Source organism: Nanorana parkeri, unplaced genomic scaffold (genome assembly GCF_000935625.1).
Source record: "Nanorana parkeri isolate BGI_ZX_2015 unplaced genomic scaffold, ASM93562v1 scaffold107, whole genome shotgun sequence".
Lineage (NCBI taxonomy): Eukaryota > Metazoa > Chordata > Amphibia > Anura > Dicroglossidae > Nanorana > Nanorana parkeri.
The window spans coordinates 1,239,967-1,252,600 of NW_017306375.1; the positions used below are offsets into that span (position 1 = coordinate 1,239,967).

At 43.9% G+C, this 12,634-nt stretch overlaps 1 protein-coding gene across 1 annotated transcript in view; it reads left to right on the forward strand.

The window, feature by feature from the left end:
• The window catches only part of ARHGEF37 (Rho guanine nucleotide exchange factor 37), a 55,932-nt gene that overhangs the window by 29,623 nt on the left and 13,675 nt on the right, over positions 1-12,634 (forward strand). Inside the window, exon 12 of the mRNA XM_018553042.1 lies at positions 7,570-7,745. Within this exon, the coding sequence (XP_018408544.1) occupies positions 7,570-7,745 (176 nt within the window). The remainder of the gene's footprint in view (positions 1-7,569; positions 7,746-12,634) is intronic.

Below are 12,634 nucleotides of genomic sequence, written 5' to 3' on the forward strand. Positions count from 1 at the left end.
ACATACAGCCACAGCACAACGCACAGGACATTACACATACAGTCACAGCACAACGCACAGAACATTACACATACAGCCACAGCACAACGCACAGAACATTATACACACAGCCACAGCACAACGCACAGAACATTACACATACAGCCACAGCACAACGCACAGAACATTACAAATACAGCCACAGCACAATGCACTGAGCATTACACATACAGCCACAGCACAACCCACTGGACATTACACATACAGCCAGAGCACAACGCACAGGACATTACACATACAGCCACAGCACAACACACAGGATATTACATATACAGCCACAGTACAACGCAGAGGACATTACACATACAGCCACAGGACAACACACAGAGCATCACACATACATATACACCCACAACACACACACGGCACCCTGACCCATCTCTATGTCCCCCTCAATTACCTGCTGGGGCCTGACACGAGATTAAGCTAGGTCCCATGCATAGTTATTGCAGCTCAGGCTGCATGAAGGGGACCCGCGGCACCGCAAGCTGCTGGGGCCCCTCCCGTGGTCTGCCAGTCCACCCCAGGGCTTCCCCTGTATTGTGACGTCTGCGCAGTTACGGTGTTCTATCATTCCATCGGACCCGTGACTTTATCGGATTGGGTTAAAGGTACGGGTCAGATGGAATGATAGAACACTGGGACAGACCACGGGACACACAGCAGCAATAAAACCTAACCGACTACCCTCTGTGTGACACACTCACCCACTGCTGTCACGGCTCTGTAAAAGTGAAACTACAGCTCCCAAAATCCTCCGCGCGCAGACTGGAAGTTACGCTGTCAGCAGGAAATAAGAACAGACCTTAGTAAAGATGGCTGCCATCTTTAATATGGGAAGGTAGACGGCTGTGAGCAGCAGCATACGGGCAAGTCATTTGAGATCCCTCCGGGAGTTGGGCACTCGATCCATGACTGAGTGTCTGACTCAATGGCTTCATTTCCACTCGCCCCCACGCAATTTTTACTTGCAAATTGCGAGGGGGCGAGTGGAAATTTTGAGCCCTGACTTCTGGTAAGTACTGAATACAGACAGACCCAGTAATGGACCCGCAGGGGAATTGGACCATAAGAAAAGGCAAACAAAAGCAATTATAAGTCTGCTAGTGGGAGATGACTAGCTCATCCACATGAGAAAAAAAAATACAGCTAAGGCCTTGTTCACACCAAATGCAGAGCAGATCCGGTCAGGTTTCTGCACACGCACGCTAGTCTTTTAGATGCGTTTTTGACGCGTTTTTGGCTAAAAAAAAGAAATACAATTTTTAAGTTTAACATGGGCCTTCAGTGCGTTCTAGGCATTTGCATGCATTTTCGATGTGTTTGCAGATCCAGAGCAGATTTTTTTACCTGCTCTGGATCTGCACGCTGCGATGTGAACTGGAGCTAAAAAATACAATAGGAATACATTGGACGCAGTTTTGATCCGGTCTGCACCTGCTCTGCTCTGCACCTGCTCCACGCTTGGTGTGAAGGCGCCCTAAATGTATGTGGACTGCATTGCAGAAACTGCATGAGCTTTCCAACCTAAACAGTAAACTATATCTGCTACGCAGGCTATATAAGATGAGGCTAGAGAAAGGTCAGGGAATGTGTGAACATGTGAATGCCAAGCTGGAAATCATAGAACAGCTACGTGCAATTGGAAAGGAAATTAAGGATAACGACATGGTAGCATTACTGTTATGCAGCCTTTCAGAGTCATACAGTGCTCTTATTAACGCTTTAGAAACCAGACCTGAGCAGAAATTAACACTAGAATACAGCAAAGGAAAATAAGGAAAGAAAATATGCACAATGAAGAAAACTAGAAAGCGCTTAAGGTGCATGAGAGCACAAAGCAAAACATAAAAAGCAGAGCATGTTTTTGCTGTAAAAAGACTGGTCACCTGAAGGACTGTTCAGTCTGGAAAGCCGAGCAGAGAAAGTGAGAGGCACCTACAAGTGAAAGAGCTAAGGCAACTACAAAGGAAACTGCAGGCACATCATGGAGTGCTACCTTTAAAGTGACTCAGAGCAGTATAACACGTGGATGGTGAATTGATGGTGCAACGAGTCACATGACTAGTGATGAGACCTTCTTCACATAAATGGATTTCAGTGCAAATGACAAAGTTTTACTAGCAAAGGGGAAAAGTATTACTGCAGAAGGTAAAGGTCAAGGATTATTGAAATCCTCCTCAAAAATGTACCGTATGCTCCAGACCTAGAAGGAAGCCTTCTATCAGTGACAACCCTTGCTAATAACGGTCTCACAGTTCAATTCCGAGGTGATGAATGTACAATCCGAAACAATAAGGAAATGCTCGCAAAAGGGAATTTGGATGAACACCTATACAGTCTCATCACCGCAGATGAATAGGTCAAGACAGCCACTCATAATCCGCACAACAAATGTATCCATCTATGGCACAGACGACTAGGGCAACGAAACCCAGAAGTCATAAAAGACGTTAAAAAAGATAGGCTTATCAGAAGATACCCAACCGATGGAGCTCATAGACAGTGATGTGTGCGGACCAATGAAAACTCCCACATCAGGCGGGAACAGATATCTACTGACTTTCATTGATGATTATTTCAGGTACACAACAACTTATCTGATGAAGCACAAAAATGAAACATCAGAAAAACCTCAGGAGTGTGTAGCCCTGTCCAGCAACAAATTCCAACAGAAACCAGGAATTATACGTACCCATTGTCTGGCTACCTGATTGGAAAGAAAGCCAGCTCCATGCTCCCTCCATCTTATTATCTACTAGCACAGCATTGTGTTGGAACTCCTGTGACAACTGAGATGGGAAGGCTACGAGTGCAGCATTCCCGTCTCAGTGTTAACACAGAGTAGAGCAGAGAACATCCGTTCTCTGCTCTGCTCCCAGCTCCCTATCCTGTTTTCGGTTGCAACCCACAGGTTAAGAACCGCTGCTGTAGATCCTCAAATAATCTCTGAATTCCTGCTCACCCTATCTTTCTTTCTGGAGGGTGGCTACTTTTGTTCTCCACGGTCCCTGTGTGTGTTGTAAAGTAGCCACCGCTCCAAGCTCAATCTCGTTATGGATTTAATAGATTTGAAATTAATGTCTATCACGGGAGTGAGCTTGGAGAAGGTTTAACTCCTGAGTTTAGTGTCAGTTTAATGCATCTCGGTATTCAGTAACACATACTTAAAGGAGAACTATGGGGTCAGTGTTTTTCCCCATAGTTCTCCTTAGGGTAACGGGAGGACACAAACTAGCGTCCTCCCGTTACCCTAAGCTCAGTATACCGCGAGCTACAGCTCGCGGTATACTGAGACGCCGCACCTGGAGCGGATCCCGACGTAGATGACGGGATCCGCCCAGCTGCGTGAGTGACAGCTGGCTCTGCCTATCTAGAGGCAGAGCCAGCTGTACCCGCCCCCTCCCCCGTCCGTTCCGCCAGTCAGCGCTGGCATATCAGAGCGGGGAATCCAGCCCCTCCCCCTGTCACGGCAGAGATGCGTGACAGGATCGAGAGGTGAGGGAACCCGGTATGTGTTCCCTCACCTCCCGATCTACTGAGCCGACCTGTGACAGTCTCATTGTCACAGGTCGGCTTAGAACTATGAGGTGAGTGGAAATCACTCATCTCATAGTTCTGCTTTAAAGGTCTTTTTTTAAATACAAGTAGGCCTCATTCACACTGCATTAACTGGGCCCATACATGTCTGTGCAGCGTGCACGCATGTATCTGGGCCGTATGACTGCACGCAGCAGCCTGTTCTTCCCAATGGGAGGACGTGGCGGTACGCTGCACATCTGGGTGTCCATGCTTGGACACAGACAGGATCCATCCTGTCTGCATCCAAATATGGACCCCCGGACCCACACGGATGTGCGGTTCCGGTGTGCGTACGGCAGCGTCCTCCCATAGGGAAGAACAGGCTGCTGCATGCAATCGCACGCAGCACCTGTCCCTCCCGGGAATGGTCCGATATGGGTCTGCACGCCACACGGATGTGTACGGCCCGAGTTAACACAGTGTGAATGAGGCCATAGTATAAATACAGAAATTTGACTTTATACAAGCCACTATACAGTAGAGCTCATACTTAGAGAGGTATTAGCAGCACAAGGACCTAATCAGCTGTGCTGCGGTGATCATATGCTAACAAGAAAGTAGAGTGACAGAGGGTTGAGCTCTATGCATCCAAATATGCAAGTAGCAGTATGCTACTCCACCTTTCACTGTCCAGTCACAGGCTGGCGGAAAGAAGAGACCTACTTAACTGCAGCAGAGGAACTTAGGTTTCTCCTCCTGTCACACACAGCTGTGCTGTTTGGCAGAGCTGTGTAAACCCCATTTTAAAGTAAATGCTGTTCTTTTGAGAATGGAGTGAAGAATGTTGAGGATTGTTAAACCCAGAATATGTACATTGTGAGTACTGCTTGAGCAATGGTTTAAATGTTTGTGTTCGTTGTTAAAAGCTGCTGACTGGTGACTATCTCTCAAATGTATATTTACAGACTAATTATTCTCGGTATTTTGGCTGACCTCCATTTTTCATTTTCAAGTTGATAGGAAAAGATCCATATATAATTTCCTTGGCTTATGCCACATATGGTGTATACCTTTGAATTTTGAAGAAAATAAGCAGGCATTTTTACCTTTTTATCACATAGTTCTTTTCAAGTGTATTTTTATACCGCTGTTTGTGGCTACCTGCCCCTCACAGATATCTGTCAGATGACACAAAGAGCAGGCAGAGAAGGTCAGGCAGATCTGGCACTGGAGCCTAATTTGTGAGCCAGAAATGAAGGTCAGAGTAAGTGCTATGTGTGAGAGGAATGTCAGTGTGCCCACAATGTCAGCATGGTCACTTTTTATATCCCTAGAAAAAAAAGCAACAATGAAGCCCTGAATAGTATTTTTATAATTGAAGAATAAGTGCACTTTCATAAAAACATTTCAGAGTCCTCCCTCCCCTCCACAGATTTATACTTACCCAGAGGTGGGCAGAATGGAACAGGGGGCAGAAAAATCTTTATGATAGGAATACATGACAGACAATAGCTTATCTTATATGGATAAAATAGCTAAAACAGTTGAGATACTGTAGCACTACCCGCACATGAACTGCTGGTCTCCTTCCACACTCTTGTGGGGTACCCACCCCATACTGGACCTTTGGAAAATACATACTGGAAAATACAATGAAACACCAATGATTGTCTTTTTGTTGTTTGTTCAAAAGCTTGTGAGAGTTAGGGGAACAGGATACCCCAAAACAGCAAAATATCGTAGGTCTTCTTATGTCAGCAGCAAAAATGGATGGTGGCCATAATTTCTTGGGTAGCAGCCTCCTAGTGATATCAAAGTTGATGGTGGCCCTAATGTTTCAGTAGCAGCCTCCCAGTCACAAATGGAACCTTTACAAGCAACAATTGTGGGCCCTAGATTCTTTGGTAACTGCCTCCCAGTCAGATCATTTAAGTACTTCTATTGGTGCCCTTTGTTTCTTCAGTAGCAGCTCTCCAGAAGGAATTGGTCCTCTGACCTTAGTAAAGTAGCCACAGGTAGCCACAGCCAAAGAGCTGATGAGGTCCCTATGCAATGCCCATTCAGCAGCAACATCCCAAGCTTTCCTGGATATTCGTCAGCATATCAGATTCTTCTGAAGATACTCCAGACAGGCAGCCATGTTCCTGATTTTGCCGGCCCAGAGACAGCCTTTTCTCTAGGGTGATATTCTCTCCAGGCAAAAGCCTGTGAGGGAAGATCCTATAGAAACTTTCTCTCAAATATTTAATCTCACGACACTGGAATAATATATGTTATTAGCACACGACACTGGAATAAAACCCTCAGTGACTGACCAAAGTAGATAAATGATCATAACTCAATAGAGTGTTACTTCTTACCCTAAGAACAAACACAAAGGCCCCAGTCACACTTGCGATTAGGTCTATATGTGAATTCCAGAGGCAAGAATCTGCGGTTTCATTGTTTTGTATAGCCTGAGCAGCAGAAGTTATTAAAATACACCTGTCATTCTTGCAACAGGAATCCTTCCCACTATGTGTCACGGGATTACCTGTCCCTCCTGTGTGCCTGAGACTTGTTTGGCGGGTATTAGGATGGAGAGTGGAGGGACATGAGCTAGCATCTGTATGCTGTTCTCCCCTGTGTGAAGAATGAACCTGGAAGCAACCAGCTGTGATCTCTTCCGGTTTTAGCACTTTTATTTCCCTGCCTTTGTGTTCAGGGATAAAGCTAATTGAGCAAAATCTGTACTCAATTAGCTTCAAAGGAGTGAAAAGTGACATTAGGGGTCTATCAGACCTCTGATGTCCCCTTAAAGAGAACCTGTCACTTGTACTATGCTATCACACAGGGGGTTTATCATCCCCATGTGATATCAATAAAGTTAAAGTAAAACTAAACTCAGGAGCTTAACTTTAAAGCTGTGGCTACTCTGCAACACATACAGGGACCATGAGGAAAAAGATTTTGGTTATTAGTTAAGGTACTTGAATACATTTTTAAGATTTAGGCTCAGTGTCACTTTTTAATTAAAATAGAAAAAGTTTTAAAACGTTTTGCGTTTATTAAAAATGACCCTCAAAACATATTAAAGCACCCACCCCATCCCCACATATATGCACATACAAACATAAACACACGTCAGGGGCATCTGTTACATAGCCCGTATACTGTATATGCAACACTGACAATTCAATATGTAGAACTGATGGATATTAGTAGAATTTGCAATAACCAGGTGCTGTATTTGGTCAACAATTAAGTGTTAACAATAATTGAAGTAATAGGAAATAAATTTAATAGTTAATTGTGTTCAGCATATCAAACGAGTTGGACTGACTTCTGATGTGTATTTTCTCATTTCCATGGCTGTGAATCTGGGGATGAGACAAATGTTTACAAACTTTTATCCCATTAGGTAAACCAGAAAGGTATGACTATAAAGATCCCAAAGGATTATTATCTTTTTTATATTGACACTATTTACACATTCATACCTACTACGTTTTATCCCATTAAGTAAACCAGGAAAGTATGACTATAAAGATCCCAAAGGATTATTATCTTTTTTATATTGACACTATTTACACATTCATACCTACTACGTTTTATCCCATTAAGTAAACCAGGAAAGTATGACTATAAAGATCCCAAAGGATTATTATCTTTTTTATATTGACACTATTTACACATTCATACCTACTACGTTTTATCCCATTAAGTAAACCAGGAAAGTATGACTATAAAGATCCCAAAGGATTATTATCTTTTTTACATTGACACTATTTACTCATTCATAGCTGGAGCAAATTTTGTTAATGCTAAGGACCACTATCATGAAAACCTTATATTGTTCTTCACAGTTTCATGCCGACCAAGATGGCCCAAAAAGTGAAAGGGATTGGAACAAACTAGAACATTTGGCAGGGATTGTAAAATATGATAATCAGGCATATACAGTCTACTTTTATCAAGCACGATGAGCTCATTTAATCAATTCTCTTGTTTATTTTTTGTCTGTGACAGCATCCCGTGGATATGTACCTAGCAGCAAACTGCAGCCTTACCAGGTGGAACAGAGTCCATATCAATTATGTGTTTCAAGTGAGTCAAGCAAGACTTCAGAAATGAGGAGACATTCGGTTACAGCTCAACCAAGTCCCTATCCTTATGTCCCTGTGGACATCCCTGAAGTCTTCCAGGTAGGAATTTAAAGAACCAACCAAAACCAGATAAGAATCTGTACTCGATGTACTAAACATTATCCCCATGCAATAATATGCTGCATTTCCAAAGAATTTCATTATGTGGAACTGCAACACCATATTTTACCAGCAGGTGGAAGTGTGAACTCCAGAACAGGGACATACAGTATTTTGTAGGTTCTAAAAAAAAGACAGGCTGCTGCTGCTTTTATTGTGTTCCTACATAAGGCCCCCTTCACACCTAAGCTGTTTGTCGCTCGTAAATCAGTGGTACAAACAGCTCAACACTAGGAATCCCATTCATGTTTATGACCCCAGTGCACATGTCAGCGTTTTGTCACAGGCAGAAATACGCCTGTTGCCCGAAATACTACATGAGCTACTTTGGGACTGATTTCAGTGCCTTTTGTACCATAGTCTCAATAGAAAATGCTTGAAAAATGTGTGTTGCGAATCTTTGCGTGCGTTTTGCTCATTGACATGAATGTGCCAAAATCTGCTAAAAAAAATACACAACTTAAAACGCGCAAAAAATGTTCAAAGAAAGACGTGTGTAAAACGCTCTGCATAGGAGTCGCTGGGTGTCATAGTAAGAATTCTTCCCCATTCTTCTATAATATGAGCATTAGATTGTGACATTTTTAATTTAGGTATACATGTATAGTGATTTTTTAGTGCGAATGAGACCCGGAAGAGAATGGAAGATCTGCCCAAGACAAGTGAATTTGTCTTTGACAGCTGATATGAACTATTATGATAATAATATTAAATCTGAACTCCGGGCAGATGTAAAAAATGTATTAAAGTGTTGCAGGATAAGCGCTCTTTAAAAGAAGGCACTTATCCCTTTTGTCCGTTTGCCCTCATCTAGCCTAGCACACTCTCCCCCTCCACAGATGCATACCCACCTTGATCTTGTGGCCCTGGCCTCCGGTATTTGTTTATATCCAGCACAGCAAGTGGCTGGATGTACATTCTGGCCATGCCTGCACATGACAGCTCCATAGACTACTTTCATCTTAGACCCCGTTCACATGTAGCGACATACCTTTGCAGCGGCCGGGATAGCGCGACTTTCGGGGAGACGTTCCAGAGACGAGCCAGCGACGGTAGCGCGACCTTCTCCATCGGGCTCCATAGAAAAAAAACAAAATCGCGCAAAATCCGCCGAAAAAAGGGTCTGGTAGAAGCGACTTGCGACCGCGACGAGCGACATGGAGCTAAGACAGCTCCATTGACTATCATTAGCCGGCGACTTCTCGCGATATCGTGCGGCAAAAATGCGCGATATCGCGGCGGAAATCGCTCGATAAGTCGCTACATGTGAACGGGGCCTTAGGGTTAGCTTAGGACAGGGTAAAGGGGCAAAAGGGATAAGTGCGCTTTGTTTTAAAGTGCACTTATCATTTCATAGTATTTTTAAATGCAGCTATTGTAAATTCTGACATCTGACTTTGTTTGAGAGTGTGCAGACATCCCAACTCTCCCGGACGCTCCGGGAGTCTCCCGCTATTGGATAGCGGCTCCTGGCCGCCCGGGAGAGAAACACTTCCTTCCGGAAAGGTTTATCTGCTCGATCGAGCAGATAAACCTTTCCCCGCGATCGTTTTGTTTTCCTTTTCTGACGTCGGGAGCCGCGGCCCGACCGTCAGTCAGAAAAGAAACAAAAAGGCATACGAATCCATAGCTAGATTCCTATTGGCTATATAGCCAATAGCAAACTAGGTAATGTACCTGCCCACTGCTGCTGTCGATCAGCAGAGGGGGACCTGAATTTTTCTAGGGCGGGTGCAATAGCTAGTTTGCTATTGGCTATTGCAAAGTGCAATAGCCAATAGGAATCTAGCTATGCAATCTTATGCCTTTTTTTTATATTCTGACGACTGCAACTATCAGAATACTAAAAACAAAATCAGAAAAAAAAACCTGCAGATAGCACAGGAAGCAATAGCTTCTTTGCTATCTGCCATCATTTCAGGGGGGTGCTCTCTCCCAGCCTCCCTAACCCCCCTCCGCGGATGGGGGGGGCGTAGAGGGCACCTCCCTGAAATGAGAAGGACACCTCCCTGAAATGGCTTCTTTCAGGTTGGGATCCCTGGAGTGTGGGGCTACATTTTAACTTTGACGAAAGCACTGCAAGGGATAGGTGCTCAATTTGGTCTAGCGGCTGAAAAAAAAGCAGATTTACTTACCTAATTCTGGTTCCCTCCTGGCTGCTAGCTCGTTCCCTGCAGCCTCCTCTCCCCCTGGACTCCAGCCAGTCCCCCTGGACTGCTGACGTCATCATGTCTTATGCAGGCTGCATTAGATAGATCTGCATTAGACGTGAGGACGCAGAGGGACATTTTGTAGCAGGAGCGGAGGGGCAGAGAGGTGAGCACTGACCAAGGATCAGGTGTCTATATCTGCTTTATTTGAGTTATTTAGACAAAATACATTTTAAACACTTGAAGTATGGCCCCACTCCTGGATTGATCCCCGACCTACTCTATTCAAATTGAAGACAATTTGGCTTAATTGTAAATCAGATTATCTCTTAAGGTGCCCATACACTGCACGATTATCGTACGAGAATCGCGGGAAATCCCGCAATCATAAGAGAATCGTGCAGTGTATGGAAGGCGTGTTAGCGTTTCTAATGTACGGTCGCACAACTTTTGTATTTCGAGCATGTTGGAAAACCAGCCGAAAATTTTCGGCTGGTTTTTAACATGATCGAGAGACAACTGCCGAACGGGCCGGTGTGCGCACGCGCACACTGCCCGTTCAGCATTGCGGTCATCGGAAGCCCGCCCCTCATGGGGGCGGGCTTGCGATGATCGCCAGTACGATCTGCCTGTCCAAGATGGGCAGATCGTACTTTTTAAAATTACTTTACAACCCTCGCAAGACAAAAGTCTTGCGAGGGTTGTAAAGTGTATGGGCACCGTTAATGTTGTTGAACTTTGATCAGACCTGTAGAGGGTTCCCTTGTGTGCACAAATGTAGTGCCCTCTATATCTCTGTTGCCACCAGTACTAGTTTTCACTTTATTGCTATGTGTGTTTCATTTTTTCAGATGTAAGAGAGCGCTCTATCATGTCTGATAATAAAGATTCCCCAGACAGTAGAAAATGATCTGCCATTTCTAGAGGCTCAGATCCTCAGCAAATCCTTTTTTTCTTCCAATCCACTATTAATTGGGATGCTTTCTACAGGCTGTAAAGGGCTGTGCTTGGAAAGAACTGGTATAGTCTCTGAAGGTCCCCTATAGTGCTATATTAAAGTGAATTAATATATCACATGTACTATTATCATTGACATTCCATGTGTTTGCAGCATTTACAGATTGGTTTATAATTACCCATAGTAAGTGAGATCCAGGAGAAGCAGTGTGTTAGGATTTACGATATGCACTGTGCTAAGGTGTAATGTGCTCACTGCTCAGTAAACATCTGTGTTTCTCAGGAACAATTCTTTTACTGCAGTCCTGTGAATAGGTTTTCCAGCTGCTGTCACAACTGTGACTCATATCCCTGATTATTAGAAAGACAGCAAGTATCAGAAAATAAGCTGAATGTGGCAGGCATCCACTGATTTTGGAGGTTTAGAGGGAAATCCCAGCACTGACCTGCTTTATCTTCAGTCAGAAGCATAGTAAAGTGGATGTAGGATGCCAGATCAGCCATTATAAACCAACATGTAATATGCAGGCTAGGTGGTGCTATTTGTTCATTTGACTGTCCAGAAATGTAAGCATTTATTTGGTGTTGACTGGACACCACTTTATGGCTTCATTTCATTCCCAAGGTAAGATCTCCTCATTGTGTTCTAGACTTACAGAGCTGAGTAAAGGAACTGTATGCCATGTGCATGGTGTAAATTGTACACCATACACATGGCATTCAGTTGCTTTACACACACACACACACACACACACACACACACACACCAGTACAAATATACTGTAAAACATGGGTAGCCAAACTCCGGCCCTCCAGCTGTGGTGCAACTACAATCCCCATGAGGCATTGCAAGATTCTGACAGCCACAGATATGGCTCCCGGAGGCCAAGGCATCATGGGATTTGTAGTTTCACCACAGCTGGAGGGCTAGAGTCTGGCTACCCCTGCTGTAAAACAATAAATGTGATCTCAGCAAGGGACAGACACAAGGGTATTACAATGCCAGCATCCTTGAGTGATAATAGAATCTGATTGTTAATTAAACTTACTATTTTTTTATTGCAGGTATTTATATAGCAGCGACAATTATCACAGCGCTTTACATAATTGCACATTCACATCTGTCCCTGCCTTCAAGGAGCTTACAATCTAAGGTTCCTATCTCACATACATACAGGGCTGATTTAGACAGGAGCCAATTAACATTCCAGCATGTCTTTGCTTCAAACATGGATACGTCACTTGTAGAATTGTAGCTGTTGTGCTCTGCATAATCTGGACATTTGGGTTGGCCAGTGACAACTCAATAATTACAATTTGAGTCTCCAGGTTTGAGTACAGCTGCCTCTTGTCAGACTGTTTCTGGTTTCCAAAGGGTGATAATGAGTACCCAAGGCAGTTGGAAGTGGTTTTTATTATACAAGGAGAATTTTTAGTCTTTTGAATATTTCCCAGCTAGCAGACCTTATTTTTTCCTCTACTACAGAGTGGAAGTTCTGGCACTTAGGTCATTTCTTTAGAATGTGCAGGTATCGCCTACCCATCATCGTTACAGTTTGGGATGCCCGAGTTAGGTTATTCACTATGCTTGTGACTAAACATAGGGAGATAGTTTATTAAATTTAATTGTGTGATGATAAAATAAACATGATATACCCCCGCCTCTGATTTAGGCTTCTTGGGGAGGGAGGAGGGGGGGGGGGGGACTAACAAACAAGATCA